The 22,430-nt window shown below is 34.5% G+C and overlaps 1 protein-coding gene across 2 annotated transcripts in view; it reads right to left on the bottom strand.

The window, feature by feature from the left end:
• Nucleotides 1–9,752: 9,752 nt before the first annotated feature.
• The window catches only part of Gopc (golgi associated PDZ and coiled-coil motif containing), a 37,863-nt gene continuing 25,185 nt past the window's right edge, over nucleotides 9,753–22,430 (bottom strand). For both annotated transcript variants that reach the window (XM_027953038.2, XM_027953039.2), the window contains 4 exons: nucleotides 21,654–21,749; nucleotides 20,185–20,349; nucleotides 17,202–17,382; nucleotides 9,753–14,080 (listed from right to left, as the gene is read on the bottom strand). In XM_027953038.2, the coding sequence (XP_027808839.1) occupies nucleotides 13,950–14,080; nucleotides 17,202–17,382; nucleotides 20,185–20,349; nucleotides 21,654–21,749 (573 nt within the window). In that variant the 3' untranslated portion in view covers nucleotides 9,753–13,949. The remainder of the gene's footprint in view (nucleotides 14,081–17,201; nucleotides 17,383–20,184; nucleotides 20,350–21,653; nucleotides 21,750–22,430) is intronic.

Raw genomic sequence — 22,430 nt, 5'->3', positions numbered from 1 at the left:
CTTCCTACATGGAAGAAAAAATTCTTTTACACATAGTATTAAGAAATGTTTGGCTACTCAAGTTATTTGACAAGATGGTCACCTTACAATTTCTCTTCCACCCTTCAGAATGGTCAGGGATCAAAAGCAAATGGTGTTGGTGCTGAGGCTTATCTAGAGGCTGGAGAATTGCTGCCTGTACTTCAGACAAGGGCAACACCACATCCTTAGACCCATCTCATAAGACGTGTGCAGGGCCTTCTGTTTCCCACACTTCACCTCACCCAATCCTCAGACAGCCATGCCAGATAGCTAATGTTAGTAGAGGGAGGGAAGAGGAGGCACTGGGAAGGGAAGTGACTTTCCTTTGAGCACAAAAACTGTGATAGAGCCAAAATCGGAACTCAGATTCTGTATTCTTAGCCACCACGTCCTTAGTTGAAGCCAATTAAAAAGCATTTTCACTCAAGTCCATCAGCATACAGACAGATAAGTCTTTGTTCATCGGAATGCAACATAAAATCAAAGTAAAACTCCAATCCCTAGTTCTACCTCCAGGACAGTTCAGCAGGAGGAATGACAATGTAGGGGAACAGTCCAGTCTGAAGCTCAATCAGGCCACTGATCCACCCCATGCCTAGCAGTCCTGTTTCCCATTTCACTCCACCTAGCCCCTCACCTGGCTCAACTGTTCCCCATCAACCCAGCCAGTTACATTTGAGATAAAATACTTCAAGTAGCTCCATACTCACCATGATGCTAGTTTTGGAGTACACACACACATATTACTCTAAGACATGTTACCAAGTTAAGAAACCATCCGTTTTATCTTTTCCCCCCCATTCACCAAGAATGTATGTTAAATACCGAACAGTACCTTTTCAGCATTTGGAATCAGAAGCAAATGATTTCCCCCCATAAGGACCCCTCCAAGACCCATCGTAGGATTAATTACATCACTAGATGCCCTAATATTAAAAAACTTGGTTACAATGGATGAATCTATTAACATGTTGCCAAATCCATACTGATCTTTGCAACAATATCCTTCTGCCAATTAGGTCTTTTGTTTTCTTTGAAAAGAAAACATGATCAGACTTAGAAATTTAGAAAATTTCTTCTGTCAATTCTTCTTTTGCTAGGCATTGAAATTACCTGCTCCTTCACTGGTAATGCCATTAAGACCATATATTCTGGTAAGATGTGGGAGAGGTGCTTTGACAGCTTTTTGCCATTTTTCTTCCCTAAAAAAAATTGAAATTTAAAACTTCACTGGAGTCAATTTGGTTACATTACACCTTCCTAGAAAAGTTTTCACATTTATTTTCTTAATGGAACAAAATACTGTCTCTTAGTTGCTATTGCTCTTTCTCCCTTAATTTTTATTTTGTGTATTTTGCATTTATTCTTTTTTATGACTCAGTCAACAGTTAATTTTATTGTCTTTTTCCTCTGAAAAATCATTTTATTTTTAAAATTAGTTTTACTACTTTTGTGCTCTCAGAAGCAAACAACCCACTCAATATAACTTAGAGCTAAAAATTCCCTCAACCATAATGACAGTAGGGAGCATCTAGTGAAGATAACAAAAATATCACGAATATTATAAAAAATATGACAGTGGGCACACAAGAAGAGATAATTCCATTCCCTAAGTATTTGTTGGCGGGGAGGAGGGAAATGCTTTAATCACAAGGATCTAGGAGGTTTAAGAATTTTTCTTGCATTCTATATTTACTTAACTGCAACAAAGGTATTTCTCATGAAATTTAAATCCATCTCACTTATTATTTTAAAAAATAAAAACTTAGGCTCCACCAAACCTTGTACCATTTAAGAAAAATGAAAATAATCAGCTGGGGAGAAAGACTGAAAAGCCTATAATTTCATGTATCTTTTTCCTTCTTAGTAGCCTATTAAGGTAAAATTGATAGGAATTTGAGTCCTTATTCTAATGCTTACTAGTGGTGTAACTCTAAATAAATAATATAACTTCTCCAGTCTTCAACTTATTCATCCTAACAATATTTTAATACTTTTCAAAAAGCCTTTCATGATCCAACATGGTGGCGGGCACACAGAGATCAAGTCTCTGACCTCTTCAGCTGCACGGGCATAGGGAGTCGTAAACCGTCTAAATGGTGTTTGCTCAGGATCACTAGGCAATGCTGAGCTGACGTGGATCTGGGGCGAACAGTCTGGGCCTCTCAGAACACACACCGAGCCCTGATCGGCTGAATTCAAGCTCCTGTTCGCCTGCTTCTCGCAGACAAACTGCTGTGACTCAGCACTAAACGATCCCGCTGAAACAACTGGTCAGCCCTTCTGAACCTACGGAAGTTAATGCCAACCGAGCCTTCATAGGCAGTGGCCACAGGATTGAAACGGGGCTTGGGAGAGACAGTCAGGACCCACCCGTTGCATTGGTCACCCTGCAAAGGGAACGAATTGTCGCCATTTGCATGGGATACCACCATGGCAGAGACCTGACGTCACCAGAATGCGGCGGAGGAGATAACTCCATTGAAACCGGCGGCGACAGCATCAAATAAATTTACAGGAGTAAACAGTAACTCAGCAGTCAAACAGAACAAGAAGTAACATGAGCAGCATGAAAAAGCAAGGAAAAAAAGGAGTACAAACAATGCACGACAGACTAAATATTCAGGAGGACTTAGAGGCATCAGAAAAATGGTCAAATAAAGAACTCAAGGATTACCTTAGACAGATGGAATGGAACCTTAAAGAGGATATGAGACAGCAAATTCAAACAGTGAAAGAACACATTAAAAATTAATTACATAAACAGATAAAAGAAGAAATTAAGCATCTTTATCAGGAGATAGAGATTATAAAAAAATCAAACAATAATTCTAGAAATGAAGGAAACTATAAACCAAATTAAAAACTCAAATGAGAGTATCACTAACAGAGTGGAGCAAGTAGAAGCCAGAACGTCAGATAATGAAGACAAAATATATCATCTTGAAAAGAGTCTAGCCAACTCAGAAAGGCTGGTAAAAAATCACGAGGAAAACATCCAAGAGATATGGGATAACATAAAAAAACCAAACTTAAGAGTCATTGGGATAGAGGAAGGTATAGAGGTTCAAACCAAGGGAATGAGCAACCTGCTGAATGAAATAATTATAGAAAACTTTCCAGAAATAAAAAAGGAAACGGATATACAAACTGTAGATGCATACAGGACACCGAGCATACAAAATCACAGTAGACCAACACCAAGACACATTGTTATGAAGATATCCAATATACAGAACAAAGAGAAAATATTAAAAGCTACAAGAGAAAGGAGGCAGATTACATTCAGGGGTAAATCAATAAGGTTAACAACGGATTTTTCATCACAGACGCTGAAAGCGAGAAGATCCTGGAACAACGTATTTCAAACACTGAAAGACAATGGATGCCAACCAAGAATTTTGTATCCAGCAAAATTAAGCTTCAGGTATGACAACAAAATAAAAATCTTTCATGATAAACAAAAGTTAAAAGAATCTGCAGCCAGAAAACCAGCATTGCAAAGCATCTTGAGCAAAACACTACAAGAGGAAGAAATGAAAAACAATAACGAAAACCATCAGTGGGAAGTGCCTCAGTAAAGTCAGAGGGCGGGGGTAAGCTAATCATGGAGAAACAAACTAAATTAAAAAAAAAAAAGATAAATAATCAAACATGGCTGGAAGTACAAACTATCAATAGTAACTCTAAACGTTAATGGCCTAAACTCTCCAATAAAGCGACATAGGCTGGTAACATGGATTAAAAAAACAAATCCAACAATATGCTGCCTCCAGGAGACACATCTGATTGGAAAAGACATACACAGGCTGAAGGTGAAAGGTTGGGAAAAAATATACCACGCACACGGTCCACGTAAGCAAGCAGGGGTGGCCATCCTCATATCGAATAAAATCGACTTCAAGACTAAGTTAATCAAAAGGGATAAGGAAGGACATTATATAATGTTAAAAGGAACCATTCACCAACAAGACATAACAATTATCAATATTTATGCACCAAATAATAGTGCTGCAACATTCATAAAACAAATTCTCCTCAAGTTCCAGAATCAAATAGACCACAACACAATAATTATGGGTGACTTCAACACACCTCTCTCCCCATTGGACAGATCCTCCAAACAAAAGTTGAATAAAGAAACTATAGAACTCAATATCACAATCAATAACCTAGACTTAACTGACATATATAGAATATATCAACCATCATCAAGTGGATATAGCTTTTTCTCAGCAGAACATGGATCCTTCTCAAAAATAGACCATATATTATGCCATAGGGCAACCCTCAGTAAATATAAAGGGGTGGAGATAATACCATGCATTTTATCTGATCATAATGGAATGAAACTGGAAATCAATGATAAAAGAAGGAAAGAAAAATCCTACATCACCTGGAAAATGAACAATATGTTACTGAATGATCAATGGGTTACAGAAGACATAAAGGAGGAAATCAAAAAATTCTTAGAGATAAATGAAAATACAGGCACAACATATCGGAATCTATGAGACACAATGAAAGCAGTTTTAAGAGGGGATTTCATCGCCTGGAGGTCAATCCTCAAAAAAAGAAAAAAACAACAAATAAATGAGCTCACACTTCATCTCAAAGCCCTAGAAAAGGAAGAGCAAAACAACAGCAAATGTAGCAGAAGGCAAGAAATAATTAAAATCACAGCGGAAATCAACGAAATGGAAACAAAAGAAACTATTGAAAAAATTGACAAAACTAAAAGTTGGTTCTTCGAAAAAATAAGATTGACAGACCCTTAGCCATGCTAACGAAGAGAAGAAGAGAGAGAACTCAAATTACTAACATACGGGATGAAAAAGGCAACATCACAACAGATACTACAGAAATATAGAAGATAATTAGGAATTATTTTGAAAACCTATATTCCAATAAAATAGAAGATAGTGAACACATCGATAAATTTCTTAAGTCATATGATTTGCCCAGACTGAGTCAGGAGGATACACACAATTTGAACAGACCGATAACAAAGGAGGAAATAGAAGAAGCCATCAAAAGACTACCAACCAAGAAAAGCCCAGGACCGGATGGGTATACAGCAGAGTTTTACAAAACCTTTAAAGAAAAATTAATACCAATACTTTTCAAGTTATTTCAGGAAATAGAAAAAGAGGGAGCTCTGCCAAATTCATTCTATGATGCCAACATCACCCTGATTCCAAAACCAGACAAAGACACCTCAAAGAAAGAAAACTACAGACCAATATCTCTAATGAACCTAGATGCAAAAATCCTCAATAAAATTCTGGAGAATAGGATACAAAAACACATCAAAAAAATTGTGCACCATGATCAAGTAGGATTCATCCCTGGGATGCAAGGATGGTTCAATATACGGAAATCAATAAATGTTATTCACCACATCAATAGACTTAAAGATAAGAACCATATGATCATCTCGATAGACGCAGAAAAAGCATTCGACAAAGTACAGCATCCCTTTATGTTCAAAACATTAGAAAAACTAGGGATAACAGGAACTTACCTCAACATTGTAAAAGCTATCTATGCTAAGCCTCAGGCTAGCATCACTCTGAATGGAGAAAAATTGAAGGCATTCCCTCTAAAATCTGGAACAAGACAGGGATGCCCTCTATCACCACTTCTATTCAATATAGTTCTCGAAACACTGGCCAGAGCAATTAGACAGATGAAAGAAATTAAAGGCATAAAAATAGGAAAAGAAGAACTTAAAATATCACTATTTGCGGATGATATGATTCTATACCTAGAAGACCCAAAAGGGTCTACAAAAAAACTACTAGAACTAATAAATGAATTCAGCAAAGTGGCAGGATATAAAATCAACATGCATAAATCAAAGGCATTTCTGTATATCAGTGACAAAACTTCTGAAACGGAAATGAGGAAAAACACCCCATTCACAATATCCTCAAAAAAAAAAAAAAAAAAAAAAATACTTGGGAATCAACCTAACAAAAGAGGTGAAAGATTTATACAATGAAAACTACAGAACCCTAAAGAGAGAAATAGAAGAAGATCTTAGAAAATGGAAAAATATACCCTGTTCATGGATAGGCAGAACTAACATCATCAAAATGGAGATATTACCAAAAGTTCTCTATAGGTTTAATGCAATGCCAATCAAAATCCCAATGGCATTTCTTGTAGAAATAGATAAAGCAATCATGAAATTCATATGGAAAAATAAAAGACCCAGAATAGCAAAAGCAACTCTAAGCAGGAAGTGTGAATCAGGCGGTATAGCGATACCAGGTTTCAAACTATATTACAGAGCAATAGTAACAAAAGCAGCATGGTACTGGTACCAAAACAGGCGGGTGGACAAATGGTACAGAATAGAGGACACAGAGACTAATCCACAAAGTTACAACTATCTTATATTTGATAAAGGGGCTAAAAGCGTGCAATGGAGGAAGGATAGCATCTTCAACAAATGGTGCTGCGAAAACTGGAAATCCATATGCAACAAAATGAAACTGAATCCCCTCCTCTCGCCATGCACAAAAGTTAACACAAAATGGATCAAGGAGCCTAATATCAAATCAGAGTCTCTGCGTCTGATAGAAGAAAAAGTTGGCTCTGATCTGCATATTGTGGGGTCGGGCTCCAAATTCCTCAATAGGACACCCATAACATAAGAGTTAATAACAAGAATCAACAAATGGGACTTACTTAAACTAAAAAGTTTTTTCTCAGCAAGAGAAACAATAAGAGAGGTAAATAGGGAGCCTACATCATGGGAACAAATTTTTACTCCTCACACTTCAAATAGAGCCCTAATATCCAGAGTATACAAAGAACTCAAAAAATTAAACAATAAGATAACAAATAACCCAATCAACAAATGGGCCAAGGACCTGAACAGACACTTCTCAGAGGAGGACATACAATCAATCAACAAGTACATGAAAAAATGCTCACCACCTCTAGCTGTCAGAGAAATGCAAGTCAAAACCACCTTAAGATACCATCTCACTCCAGTAATATTGGCAGCAATTGTGAAGTCAAACAACAACAAGTGCTGGCGAGGATGTGGGGAAAAGGGTACACTTGTACATTGCTGGTGGGACTGCAAATTGGTGCAGCCAATTTGGAAAACAGTATGGAGATTTCTTGGAAAGCTGGGAATGGAACCACCATTTGACCCAGCTATTCCCCTTCTCGGTCTATTCCCTAAAGACCTAAAAAGAGCATGCTACAGGGACACCGCTACATTGATGTTCATAGCAGCACAATTCACAATAGCAAGACTGTGGAACCAACCGAGATGCCCTTCAATAGACGAATGGATAAAAAAAAAATGTGGCATTTATACACAATGGAGTATTACTCTGCATTAAAAAATGACAAAATCATAGAATTTGCAGGGAAATGGATGGCATTAGAGCAGATTATGCTAAGTGAAGCTAGCCAATCCCTAAAAAACAAATGCCAAATGTCTTCTTTGATATAATGACAGCAACTAAGAACAGAGCAGGGAGGAAGAGCAGGAGGAAAAGATTAACATTAAACAGAGACATGAGGTGGGAGGGAAAGGTAGAGCAAAGGGAAATTGCATGGAAATGGAAGGAGACGCTCATTGTTATACAAAATTACATATAAGAGGTTATGAGGGGAATTGGAAAAAAAACAAGGAGAGAAATGAATTACAGTAGATGGGGTAGAGAGAGAAGAGGGGAGGGGAGGGGAGGGGGGATAGTAGAGGATAGGAAAGGTAGTAGAATACAACAGTTACTAATACGGCATTATGTAAAAATGTGGATGTGTAACCGATGTGATTCTTCAATCTGTATTTGGGGGTAAAATGGGAGTTCATAACCCACTTGAATCTAATGTATGAAATATGATATGTCAAGAGTTTTGTAATGTTTTGAACAACCAATTAAAAAAAAAAAAAAAGCCTTTCAGTTGTAGCAGACTAAATTAACATCACATTTTGAATCTGCTTCCCCCTGCTGGCAATTCAACAAATTGCAAGTTCTGCCTTTCCAAAGCAAGAATCCCAGTTCCAGGGGTTTACATTTGTTTATATAATTGTCCTTGGTATAGTTTGTTCCTACTTAGAAGCCAGAGGTCCTTCCTTTACAAACAAATATTACACTCTTAACTTGAACTATAAAACAAGATTTTGCTGTTCAAATTTTCCTTTTTCATATCATTTTCAAAATATTATAATCTCTCCCTGTGAGATTTTTGGTTTTCTTGTTCAATTTTTTCTTTCTGCATTTTGAAGCTATTTTATTTTAAATATCATGTACAAGATTAGAACTATTTTGATTTTATAGTAAATTAAGTAATCTTTGCCAGGATATGCTAGCTAATTCTTAAATTTTTAGTGCATATCTCCTTTTTCCTTTAGCATATCCAGGCAGGCCTTGCCAGACTTTATTACTACTATAAGTCAGGTAGAAGAGAGTATGTGGGGGTGCCAGAGTCTTGGAGGGAAGGGATTAGGAGCAGGATCTCTGAGCATCTTGTAGCACAGAGGAGGTGCTAGGTCTTATTAGGGCAAGTGGGTAACTTCTGTAAGATAAGGGATCAGGTAGGAACAGCAGAGTCAGTATCCTCAGGGGTATCCATCCATACAGATGCTTTGACTTTCACAAAATAGGTCTTGGCAAAGCATTCAAGCTTCCAAAACTCTGCAATTTTAACAATTAAGATGTTTGGCCTGAAATTCAGTTGTTTTCATCCTTCCATTGCAGGAAGGCCTCTTTGAAATGCTCTCCATCAACAAGGACCTCTGGCTCTCACATTTAGGCATTAACAGCTTGATCACAGTATCATTATCTTTCTGTAGGTCACTAATACAACCTAGTAGTAATCAGTCAACTCTGCTCTCTTCCAGACATTGTTCTTCCCACATTATTCAAATACCTGCATCATGGAAACTCCTTGAAAATTCCTCTCTTTAGGGACATTTTCCCCCAATTATAGACTGTGTCTGGGGTCTCCAAGGCCACCCTCAAATTGCATGATTTGCTAAAAAGGCCTACAGGACTAAGCAAAGGATCATACTCACAATTATGAGTTATTATAGAGAAGAACACAAACCAAAATCAGTAAAGGGAAAAGGCACATGTGCAAAATTAACAATAAATTAGGCACAAACTCTTAAGTCTTCTCCCAGTGGAGCAAACAGGATTGCCTAATGCGTCCAGCAATGATGGGTAACAATACATATAAAGTGTTGTTCACCAGGGAAGCTGGTCTGACTGAGCCCACTCATCAAGATTTTGTAAGGGTCAGTCACATAGGCACCCTCTGCCTAGTATGTACCAAAATTCTAGATTCCCCAGTGGGAAAACAGGTGTTCAACAAAAATCTTACTGTTTTTACAAACATTTCAGGCATAGTAAGTCACCTATGTTAAGTTGGTGAATGGGAAATCCAAGTTGCTAGACACTAGCCAAGGACCAACATAAGCAGGCCTTTCGAAAGACAACAGGTCCATGACTGCTGTTAACTCTTCTGTAAATCTTCTACAAAATACTAAACAACTAAAAATATTTAGCACCATAACCTTGTGCCATATACTATATATACTCCACTTACCTGCCAAAATGTCATCCTCTTTACTCTTTGGAGCAGGGTGGATGAGCCAGCTCTTAAATCCCAGTTTATTACCTATTTCCTCAAATCTCACTCTTGGATAACTTGTTTTCATCAGAGTTCCCCTAAAAGCAGACACCAACACCAGAAAGGGATCTGATGTGCAACAGATTTATTAGTGGCAATTCTGGTGAGGAAAAACAGGTAGGGCGCTTGGAGACAACCAAACCACAATGCAGGTGAATAAAGAGGGAAGGTTGTTTGAAAGCAATTTAGACTACAATGTAATACTTAAAGGAGTTTGGCAAAACTTTCAGGGAGTCCTCCAGTCAACATCCAGGAGACATAGTATCCCTGTGATGATCAGTCATTGGCTGGCAGCAGCATGAAGAATGATAGCCTCAACCTGAACACAGGGACAGTTTCAGAGCAAGGAAGCTGAGTCTGTAGACAGCTATGCTCTCTCCTGCTGGAGATACGACAGATGCAATCTCATGGCTGCCGCCATGGTGGGTATGGCTCTCAAAATACACCTGGAAAAGATTTATTATCAAACAAAATATTTAGCACCAGTAGCACATAGTAATTTGCAGTACTTAAGTTTTCTTTTTGTAAAGTTAGTTATAAACCCTTAATATAGAACACTGATTAACAATGAAACTGCAAATCATCTTTTAAATCTTATAAACTGCACAATATCCCATGAGAATGAGTTCTGGACATAGACTTCTTTTCCAAACAACAGGAATTGGAAGCTTAAGCCAACACACAGAAAACATATAAGTTTTAGAATGAAATCAAATTTGTTGATAACAAAAGAGCAAATATTTCTAAACGTACATAATAAATTCAACACATTTTCTAAAATATGATTTATATCCATTATCAATGTTTTCTAAAAAATATTTTGGAAATAACTTGGATACTTCTAAATTATGTATACTTAGATTCTAAAATGAAAGACTATCCTCTTAAATATTGACAGATTTAAGTTACTCTAATTTTTATCAATGTTATCCTCATAAATAACATTAACTGCCAATATTTATACCACAAAACTAAACCAAAGACAAGGGTTTTTGTTGTCTGCTAACTTTCAGCAGAAAACTAGTCCCACAATTGCTCAGATAGTTCTTTCCAACCAAAATGCTTTTAATTAATTCAGATTAAATGACTACTGAGATTAAACAGTTTCTTCCTATTCCAAACTAATTTGTTCTACCACTCCAACTAGGTTCAGCCTTTGTGTAGATTTTGACATGCTAGCACAAATAATAGAATCTACTTAAAATAAATAATAAACCAAAATATTTGTTTGAAAGAAACATATAGTGTTTATTTTCTTTTAATGAAGTCAAGGACCGGGGGTGTGGTGTAGTGAAAAAGCACTTCTCAAGCATGCTCAAGGTCCTGGGTTTGACCAACAGCACTGCAAAAAATAAATAAATAAAAATGAGATCAATAGCATTTTAATGTAGGAGATGCTATCTTTATTTACAGGCTAATAAAAATATTTAACTCAACTAGATATAACACATTTGTCATAAATCCTATAGATTTGAGGCTGACCCTAAGTGAAAGGCTAGATAGGTAGAATACTGGACTCCATAATAAAGATGTCAAATAATGTACAACTTACATGTGAATCAATGTATTTCTTGCTTTTAAATATGAAACAAAATAGGTCTACTGTGGAAAAGAAAAACCAGCACCATGGACAAATTGCATTAACTTTTGGCAACTGTTTAGTTATAATTATCAAGACCCACAAAATTGTCATCATCTTAAATCTAAACAATAGTCCTATAATCCAAATGTTGTTTCGATCATATTCATAACAGAGATACTATAGAAGAGAATTTCAGAGGTTAAAAGTCTAAATACACACATACATATAACCCTCATATTCTACTGAACAATTTTTTTTTTCAATTACTGTTTTTGTACACATGTATTTTGTTTTCTCTTTTCACTTTTCCACTGTGATGGCTTCGCAGCAGATCCCTTCTTATCCATTTGGCTTTGTCACACAATCTTTAGTATTGCATGGGTTTCCTTTTATAAATGTAAACACACAAAAACTGGTTCTCACTCAGTCCTTTGGGGGGAAAGCCTGAAACTCAGATCACCCACAAAGACCATATATTCTAAAATGAACTTTCAACCAGGTACCTTCTGACCACTATGAGGAAGCTCACAGAAGCATCTAAACAACTGTGCCCTCATGTATGCCTGCAAACTATAATGAAGCAGGATGAAAAAGAAACTGACCTGTGAAATCTTAAAGCTACTTGGAAAACTTTTTATTCTGTTTAAAAAGAATTTATATCATAGCCATACAATCCTTCAAATTATATGCAAAACTACCAAAGTTTTTTAAAAAAAAAAAAACTCTTTAGATATGTATTTCTTAAAAATTGAAGGATTATAGCTTGCATTTCCTATGGATTCAGTCATCGTAAAAAAAAAAGGATATTCTCTGAAAAAATGCCACGGTCATTCCATCCAGGCCATGTTTTAAGAAGATAATAATAACATGGTTTCATGTCACAGCAAAACTTTTAGATCTGCCACACAGAATTTTTTTTTTTTTTAACTAAATGAATAAACTGGCTAAAATCCAGTTTGCAGATCTTATGTCATGCATAGGTGTATGGGTTTGGCATAGAGGGAATGCATGAAGAAAAATCAATCCTTTTCTTTTAAGAGGCCCAGCCTGTCAGGAGCAAACAATAATATGTAACTTGCTTATTCATTTGTACATTTAAATACTAACTTTTGCTCAGAAGCAATGTTAATGCTACCAAAGCATATTAATATCAGTAACAATATACACTATGAAGTGCACTTCTAGTTACAAATTAACATGGTGATTTACAGATGAACACAACCACCCCAAACAAACCATAAATGAGCAACAGTTACAACATTAAATTTATAAATAGTAAAATCACAAAATAAAGTATATACATTTTATAGATTTAACTTTCAACAAACATATAGTACATTTGGAAAAGACAAGAAAATGAGTTTTATCAACATCTGAATACTAGAAATAAAGATACTGGTAATATTTTAAAAGCGTTGTAAGCTTTCTTCCATTTAATATTCCCTTAAGTGTATATCCTTTAAAACAATGACATTCACAAAAACCAACACTTTTTTAAATACAATTTTGCCCAGAAAGTAACAATGGCCTGCAGAATAGTAAATAATAAAAGAGGCCTAGCTATGCTTAATCCTGGGACAAAAGAACTAGCAAATCCCAATTTTGAATATGAAAATTGCTTTAGTAAAACATATTGGTATGAAAATCAAATCAATTAACGTATTAAAATCTCTTCACCTCATCTTGCCTACCTTAGCCCCCAACTTTTGGATGATTGGCAAATCAGGTACTTAGATAAAACCGTTGTTTGAATGCAATATATTTCAAGACACAGTAATAAATTTGAGCCTTTCCTGCCAGAAAAATTTATCTTTAAGTGCCAGAACTATCACAAGACAAATTTTATGAACAACTCAAAATGTATAAAACTGTCTTTCATGGATCCCATAAACATTTAAGACAAAACATTAATAGTGTAATGTTCTAATACCATGCACACAGATCAACATAATTGAGAACAGGTATTTTACACTCATTTCATTTCTTTTAAAAACCAAAAGTAAAATATACAGTAACTTTTCAGAAACTATTTCTAGTGCAGCATTGATTGATAAAGGATTGCTTAAAGAAAACTACTTTGTACTGCATTGAAAAAGCTGGAAGGAAAACTCATAATAAATGATCATGAAGAACTAATTTAGACATCAGGATGCACAATATATATTTTTTAAACCCTAAAACCATTCTTTTGGTTAAAAAAAAACTTAAGTCAAGGCTACATTTCTTCAATTCACTGAGTGAAGTTCTCCTTTGAAACACTACAGTTAACATTCTGGAATGTACAATATGAATTAATTTACTCTCTTGTATTTAAAGGTTATTTTTTTAAAATAAAATTCCAGTTAACATTGTCCTTCTACTAAACAGGTAAAGAACCAAATAAAATAGTAGCACTTCATTTGGTACTTATGAGCCTAGTAAAATCCCTTTGGGAAACACATGCTTTGGTGCTTACAATTTCAAGAAAATCAAAATTGCTTTACATGCAATAGCTAATTATGGTATAACACAGAAAACTGAGTTTTATGCATTTAGAATTGTTCACACGAAGCCCTGAGGTACCCGCCTTTCCTTAGGCAACAAACAGCCTCCCTTCATCTTGTGTAGTCTTTGTCACCATTTTCCCTAGTGCCCCAAATTCAAAATAGTCTGATTAACAATCTTGTCTGGAGATACAGTCAATTTAATAAGATTTTTTATGATACAGACTGTGCAGATCATCTAATTTTGAAGCACTGTCATCTTGCAGCGTTTCATTTGAAGTTCCCATGTCTCCATTTTCATGCGCATCACTTACTGCCTTCTTATTATATCCTAAAAGAAAAGAAAATAATAAAAGCAGATACTTTCTGATCTAAAAAAACACTGAGTTTTTTAATTTTATTGCACAAAAAAACAAAAGAATGCCCAATATAATAACCAGATCTCAAAGTAATCAAGTTAGCGATTCCTAAACAAAAGAATTTTTCTTTCTTATGGTAGATAGCAAACACTATGCAGATTTTAAAGTATTACCTATTGGGCCCTACCTAAAAATCATATAAAATTTCTTATTAAGTGTTCTATGAAACTTAGAATTGACACACACAATTGTAAAATTTAGTCAACTGGATATCAGTACAAATACCTACAGAATTGTGAATTATATTTTTATTTTACATTTTGGCTTTCATTTTATTGAAATTAACTTCAGTTAACTGAAGTACATACAAGTTGTTTTCTAAAAATCTTTTGTTGGCAAGATCATATCTAGTTAAACATTAACACTAATTTTGCTTACTCTACAAAATAAAGAGACTTGTAAACAAATAAGAATTAACTACAGCATCTAGTGAGCTATGAAGTATAGCTAAGTGCCAAACAATAAGCAAAGACACATTTTTGTGTGTACAAAAAAAAAAATTGTGCATAGGTTACAATGATAAATTGTAAGTATAAATTTTTGATTATTTGAGACACAATGTAAGTGTCTTCAATTTGCAAGGTGTCAGAGAAGTGGCCTCAGCTAAAAAAGGAATAAACCTAAAAGAATGAATGATAATGAGACCATGGGGTAATCAGCTGAACAGTGTAAAGTTTGAACATATTACCACAATAGTTTTGTTTAAGAGGCATGCAGAGAACAGTAATTGCTACTGATGCCTTTGTGTACACAATCAACAACATACAGGTTTACCAAACAGGCAACGGAGTTCATCAGTTTATCATAATACTCTATGCCTTGAGTTCTCTACCTGTTGGTCTCAGAATGCTTTCATATATTTAATAAGCACTAAATTAAACCCTAAAACCATTCTTTTGGTTAAAAAAAACTTAAGACTACATTTCTTCAATTTACTGAGTGAAGTTCTCCTTTGAAACACTACAGTTAACATTCTGGAATGCAGAATATGAATTAATTTACTCTGTTCTGTTTACATGAATTTCAGATACTGATGTTTACCATATTAGTAATTAAAACTGAGAAAGCTAAAAAATTGCATTACTTCTTTAAAAATGACAAGAATAAATGCAATATGTTAACATAAACAACATATGTTTAATGACAACTCTACATTCCAAACAAAAAAAAAATTTTAGTCAGAACAGCACAGTTTTCCAATTTTGCCATTCTCCTTAGTATATGACTTTACAAAAAGCCATTTATATGCATAGAAAGTAGCTGGGTAGATTCTCATTTCTGCTTCTGCTCAATTTGTTACAAGTAAATGAAGAAAGTCCAGTCCCTCAGGAATAAACAGCAAAGTAAGAGTATTTTAATAGTCTTTTCAAATAAATGTCAATATTATTCTTTGATATAATACCAAAACTTGACAATGTAAAAATTGAAATTTTATCAATAAAGAATCTGCTACTAAAATCCATTTGCCTTATTTGCATTTTAACCCATACACAATTTGGCAATATTATATTCTGTCAGTTCAAAAGTACTGCACCACTGAGTTATGCAGGAATTTCAAAAATTGACACATTTCATTTTACTACAACAAAAAATTGCATTCAGGGACTAGGGACAAAACTCAGTACGAGAGTGCTTGCTTAGTGGGCTACAGGCCTTGGGTTCAACTCCCAGCACTGTAAAAACAAAACAAAACAAACAAACAAAAAACTTTAAAAAACCTCACATTCATTAATATCAGAATCAATCAAAATTTAAGAATAGTCAGTGGTGTATAAGCAAGGGAAAGTTCTAAGTGTTGGGAAGCTGTCAAGCTCACGGTGACTGATGCATCTTTTATAAAACTCTATAAAAACTGCTAGTTGTCTTCTTTGAAGTTATGAACCAATTTTGTTTATTTTTAAAATAATGGCTGCCAAACAGTCTAACAACCATACATTGTCAGTAATTCTTTCAAGTAAAAATTATCTTCCATGAAAAAAATATCTAGTTCAGATAGTAGATCAGGTTAGTATTTTCCTTTGAGGCCAGGTTCTTTGTGCATTATGCAGGATAAGTGCTTTATGTGTACTTTCATCTCATCATACAGATTATTACAAAGCAACATACTCAAGGGTCAACATTTAAGAAAATGAAGAGTTTTTATGGTTTCATTTCAAAATATCAATTTCACTTACAAATAAGGTTCTTACTATTTCATCAAGAATGTTTAAATGAAACAATCATTTTATTCTTCACTTTAACTGAGTGAATGGCAAGGAAGAAAACAATGATTTCTAGTATCGCTGGATGCTACTGCCTTGATTCATGCTAGCAGTCACCAGCAGTTTTACCTCAATTGCTTTTATATGATCAATACAAATATCAAAAGACAGATGACATCTTGGTATTATTATGAAAAGCTTTGACCTACCTCATGGACCTCCCCCCTCACTCCTGAAAGATCTTAAGGCTCTAGAGATCCATGGATCATAATTTCAGAACCATTGCTCTATAAGAAAGTGCTAGAATTTTTCCTTAAAATGTGTAAATGATAGCAATGGAAGTAAACCCAGAAAGAGCTGGAATTTTTCCTTAAAAAGTGTAAATGATAATGGTGGAACTAAACCAAAGATCCTCAGGATCACATGTCCTGATTCAAATAATAATCATAAGACAACAATCTAAAAGCTTACTCATCATATAAATTATATATATATAAAAAATGTACATTACATGTATTATGAGAAGAATTTGCATTAAGAGAGACTATATATTAATATATATCTACTCTAAAAGGTATGTTGACTTTGTTTCAGAGCCTAGAAAACTTGAATTTTCTTCACCATTCAAGGATATTAAAAGTCTTATGATGAATCTAAGAAACATACACGTAAATAAAATTTAAGAATAGTCAGTGGTGTACAAGCAAGGGAAAGCTATTTATTGCTTTGGTTTCCTCATCATTATAAATATTACTAAAGAACAGAGGGTTTTACACTTTTAAAATGTATTAACAATAAATTTAGGCATAATAATTTTTAGAGTGATTTTTACCTTGTAACACTTTGATTTCCCCACCTGCATCTTTGCAACTAGCACCAGGATTACCACTTCCCTCTAATTCATCAAGGTACAAACGGTAACGATGTCCACTCTCGTCTTCATACTCTACATTTTCATCATCAGAATCCACTTCAGGAGCCACATAAACTACTTCAAACTCAATCTCTCCTCTCTAAAATAGAGGATGAAAATGAGAAAGCCAAATTACTGCAACTTAATTCAAAATGGATTTCCAAAATCTTTGGGGTGGGGACACTTCAGATATAGCTCCTTTCCAGACAACAAAAAAGAAACTCTAGAACTTCAAGAAGTTAAAGGAGTCTGAGAGAACATGATGTCGAAACACTATGATCCTTCTCTACATGAAATTTCCTTTTAATATTATAGTATCTCTTTCTACGAATCACAATATTTTTAGTATCAGATTTAAAAAAAAAAAAAAAAACTTAACTATTAAATTTTCAGACTTTTAGGCTGGGATGGAAGCATGCTTGCCTCACATGTATGAGGGTTCGATCCTCAGCACTACGCTAAAAATAAATAAATAAAATAAAGGTACTGTGTCCATCAAAACTAAAAAAAAAAATTTTTAATTTTTCAGATTTTTGGAACAAATGTTCAATTTAAAAGTCATTTTGCAGGGCTGAGGCTGTAGCTCAATGGCAGAGCGCCCACCTCACACATGTGAGGCACTGGGTTCGATCCTCAGCACCACATAAAAATAAAAATAAACAAAATAAAGATATTGCGTCCATCTATAACTAAAAAAATATTTTTTAAAAAAGGCATTTTGCCAGTTTGTATTTTACACAGCAATTCCACAAATCCATCATAGGTATTAAACAAACTTGCATGTAAGGGTATCACACAAACTTTTCCTTTAGTTCAAGAAACCCTTACACGATTCGTTGTTTCTTAATGCATAAATCTTGAATCTTCTCAACTTTCACTGCGTACCAGACATAGTATCAATCAAGGTATTCTGTCTAGTAATAACAGTAATTACTATATTTATTATGCAAAATTATAGTCTTCAATCCTCAGACTACTGTAACCCCATTGTAGTCTCTTTTTTTTTCATGAATGAGAAACCCAAGTACTCATGCAATGAGCAGATAACATTCTCAATAAGAGGAACAAAAACAGTTCCAAAGTTCCTGCTCTTTTTATTATGCAAGATGAAATGTACACTATTTGTATTGTTATTAGTCAATAACTTATGTTAAAGTACAAAGTTATAAATCACTTAAGGTTTAAAAATTCCAAGCTAGAGTTGTCATTTAATAAGAGACTATGATCACTACATACAAGTCTGGTGTTTGCAACTCTGAAAATTATGGTCTGCCTTTGTTGAAAAGAGAAAGCATGTCATTTTTTTTTTTTATTATTATTTTTATTTTTTAGTTTTCAGCGGACACAACATCTTTGTTTGTATGTGGTGCTGAGGATCGAACCCGGGCCGCACGCATGCCAGGCAAGCGCGCTACCGCTTGAGCCACATCCCCAGCCCGAAAGCATGTCATTTTTAACTGCTACTCACTAAGTGAGTTTCTCTGGTGCTCTTTATTCCCAGACTAAACTGTTAGGAAAGTTATACCTGATAATTTTAATATGTGCTTAGCATTTCGTTACACATTATGATGGCCTATTTGTAGCTCCTTTACCAGTTTCCATTCATCCCATTCTTTGTGCTTCTGTCTGACAGTCAAATTGGGTTGAGGAATCACTAACTTAAGAGGCTACAGTAGCATTCTTAGATCTCTCTCATCAGATACATTACAATGTAAACTGGAGCTGGGTGTGGTAGCACATGCCTGTAATCCCAGGGACTTGGAAGAGTGAGGCAGGAGGATTCCAAGTTCAAAGCCAGCTTCAGCAAATTAGCAAGACCCTAAGCAACTTAGTGAAACACTATCTCAAAATAAAAAATTAAAAAGGGCTCAAGATATAGCACCGCTGGGTACCAAACAAAAAAAAAAAAAAAAGGAGGAAGAGGGCTGCAGATATAGCTGAGTCGTACAGTACTACTGTTTTAATCCCTAGTACTACAAATAAATAAATAAATAAAATATAGTACCGTATTTTATTTAATATATTTGTAATAAAAAATATACATATTTACTATATAGTACTATGGAATGGAATGGACTGTGAGTCTTCCCTTTAATGCAGTATATAAGTAGTTATATTGCAGAGGCGATTTATACATGATATGGAGCTGAACCAATGAGCTATAAATTCACATTCAACTAAGATTCAATTTTTCACAGGCATACTATACTGATGATCCCAGAAACATCTAAACATACTAACAACATCTCTGAAATTCCCTGAATCCTATTCTCAAAAAAAAAAAAAAAAAAAAAAAAAAAAAAGACAACCACCCCTGGGCGGGGGTGGGGGGTGGGGGTGGGGGTGGGGGTGGAATATTTTCAAATACACCGGATAACAATACAACTCTTGGATACAAATTCCAATTCTGTAATGTATTTGTTCTGCAACCTTAAGCAATTTTTTTAATCTTGAAGAAGATAAGTTTACTCTTTTTAAATAACAGAATTGGGCTAAATGTTTTCTAAGGATTCTTTCAGTTCAATATTCTATTTTAAAATCTATTCTAAAATAAATCTACTTCAAGTATTGTCTTCTCTGTAACATTTTACATTTGTATCATGATCCTGTTATTAAGGATGCTGCTTTCTAACTACCATATCATATTCTGAGTGTTAACACACTCCCTATAGCTCTATTTTAAAACCTACTACACAGAGACAAGAAGACTGTAGCACAAAGGACTTAAGTAACTTGTTCAAAATTGTGTAGGCAAGGAAATGGTCCTTTTTCAGTAAACCGGACCAAATGACATTTGTAAAAGTCCCAAATCAAAAGAAACAAATGTGTACCCATAACACTTCAATAGATTCAAAAGGAACCAAGTGATAGATCCAATTTTAATTACATAAAAGGAATTTACCTGCTGGGAAAGTATGGTTACAGCTTCTTTATGTTTTGTGTCCCTTAGGTTAACTCCATTGACGGCCAAAATAGCATCCCCAACATGTAGCCCTCCACATCTATCAGCAGGTTGCCCTGGATGGATCTCAGAGATAAGGATTGGAACACCATGTTCTTTCCCGCCCTGACAACAAAAAGGCAGTAAATTAGTTTACACTTTGTAAATTGTAGTTACAGACTATTCTAGAGATAAAATATTTTCTTAAAAATACCTTTCATAAAGCATCTCTACCACCTCTGTAAACACTGGGTGAAAATTTGTTACTTAGATAATGATAAATAAATTATTATAAGTATCATGTAAAATGATTAATAACATGTGTCAGAGCCAAAACACCAAAATGCAAAAAAAACACAAAAACACAATAGACTAAACTCTAAAACATAAATTAAAATATTTATGTACTAGTATTTCATTTATTTTATCAAATCTAAATTGCTAAGTATGAAAAGGATACTGATTTTATGTACCACAAAAATAACTAAGATCATAAGCTGCATCTCAATTTCAGAAATGTTTAAAAAAGTGGAAAAAATATGCAATGTAGAATTGAAATACAATAACTAGTATCTCTCACTTTCTAGCTCATACCAAAGTGTGTACATATTACTCTCCTACTAAAGTTTATGAACTTTGAGGGAACTGTATTTTAAAAGGGAGATAATAAACAGATGAGATGAACTTTTTATTATAAGAAATGTTTCTACATTAAGCAACACTAGGTGGGAAAAATGAACTTACACGTGCCTAAGTATTATTAGATGAAAAACTACTCTACTCAGTAAAGCACCAAGACTAAAACAAAAGGACTCCCAATAGACTGTTCTCAGGAATGATGTCCAAGACAACTGAAGGCATCAAATTAACAAAAGAATATGTATAATTTAGACCCTAAACCTAGTGCAATCAGACAGCAAAGAATGAGACAAAAAAAGAGAACACATACTGGAAAGAAAACAACACAATCTGGAGCCAATAGAAGAAAACACCCACCTCTAATTCCAAAGGCTCCTACAGGCACCACAGTACATGATACAGATCTATAACTTCAGTCATAATAAAAATGTTACACTATGCTTCCTAAAGGCACACTTAGCAGTTGTTAAGATTTACATACAAGAAAAAATATCAACACCGGGGGCCGGAGTTGTGGCTCAGACATAGAGCACTTGCCTAGCACGTGTGAAGCACTGGGTTAGATTTTCAGCACCGTATAAAAACAAATAAAATAAAGATATTGTGTCCATCTACAACTAAAAAAAAAATATTGGAAAAAAATATCAACATCAAAGTTACTGTGCCCAAATGTTAGATATATTTATTTTAAAATATATCCAGAATATTTTGTTCTCCAAATAAAGTCCAACAAATGAGCATGATTATACTAGATAATTGCACAAAAGAAAACTGGAAGCACTACTTCTTACTGTAATTGAAATGCCAAGTCCTTCATGATCTTCCTTGAGGAGGAGAACTTTCCTAATTGGACCAACTCCTTGGCTTTTCTTCAAGGAGTCTTGATCCTTATCGGGAGGAAAACAAAAAAGAGTATCACTGAAATAATATTCTAAGTAGGATAAATTCACATTACATAACTCACCTTTAGAAATCTTTATTGATTTTCTGGTAAAGACACACACTGTAGTGTTAAGAAAGTAATTAAGAAGTAAAAGAAAAAAAATGTTATAGTAATTTACAGATGGTTTTCTCACCCTTTTGTCAATTTTTTAAAATACTGATACATCTCTTTTAAAACTGTAGGACATTAAAAAAGAAATTACTGTCAGTAATTAATCAATGTCTAAATATCTTCAAGAAATCCAAGTGATAACTATATCTTTCTTCACTGAAAAATATCTTGACGATTTCAATTTCTTTTAAATACATTTCAACTTACTTAATTTCAACTTGAAATTTATAAAATAAAAATAAATTTCCAATTTGATCATTTTCTTTTTCATTCCCTGGTGCTCTACAGTTTACCTCTTAAAGGACTTTGCTCCATTAACAATTTTTTCTCTTGTACATTTCTACTTTCTACTAAACTTCTTCCCTACCCAGAAGACAAATTCTAAGCACCTTTCAGCTAAAATACTGACCATGCAACCATGCACCTTTGTCTTCCCTAAACCTCCACATAAAGTTCATATGCACTGTATTTATTTCCCTGTCTCCCACATTCAGTACTCTAATCACTGTAATGA

The sequence above is a fragment of the Marmota flaviventris genome, chromosome 6 (assembly GCF_047511675.1).
Source record: "Marmota flaviventris isolate mMarFla1 chromosome 6, mMarFla1.hap1, whole genome shotgun sequence".
Lineage (NCBI taxonomy): Eukaryota > Metazoa > Chordata > Mammalia > Rodentia > Sciuridae > Marmota > Marmota flaviventris.
The sequence above is the reverse complement of the archived record's forward strand: the minus strand, read 5'-3'. Positions and strand labels throughout refer to the sequence as shown.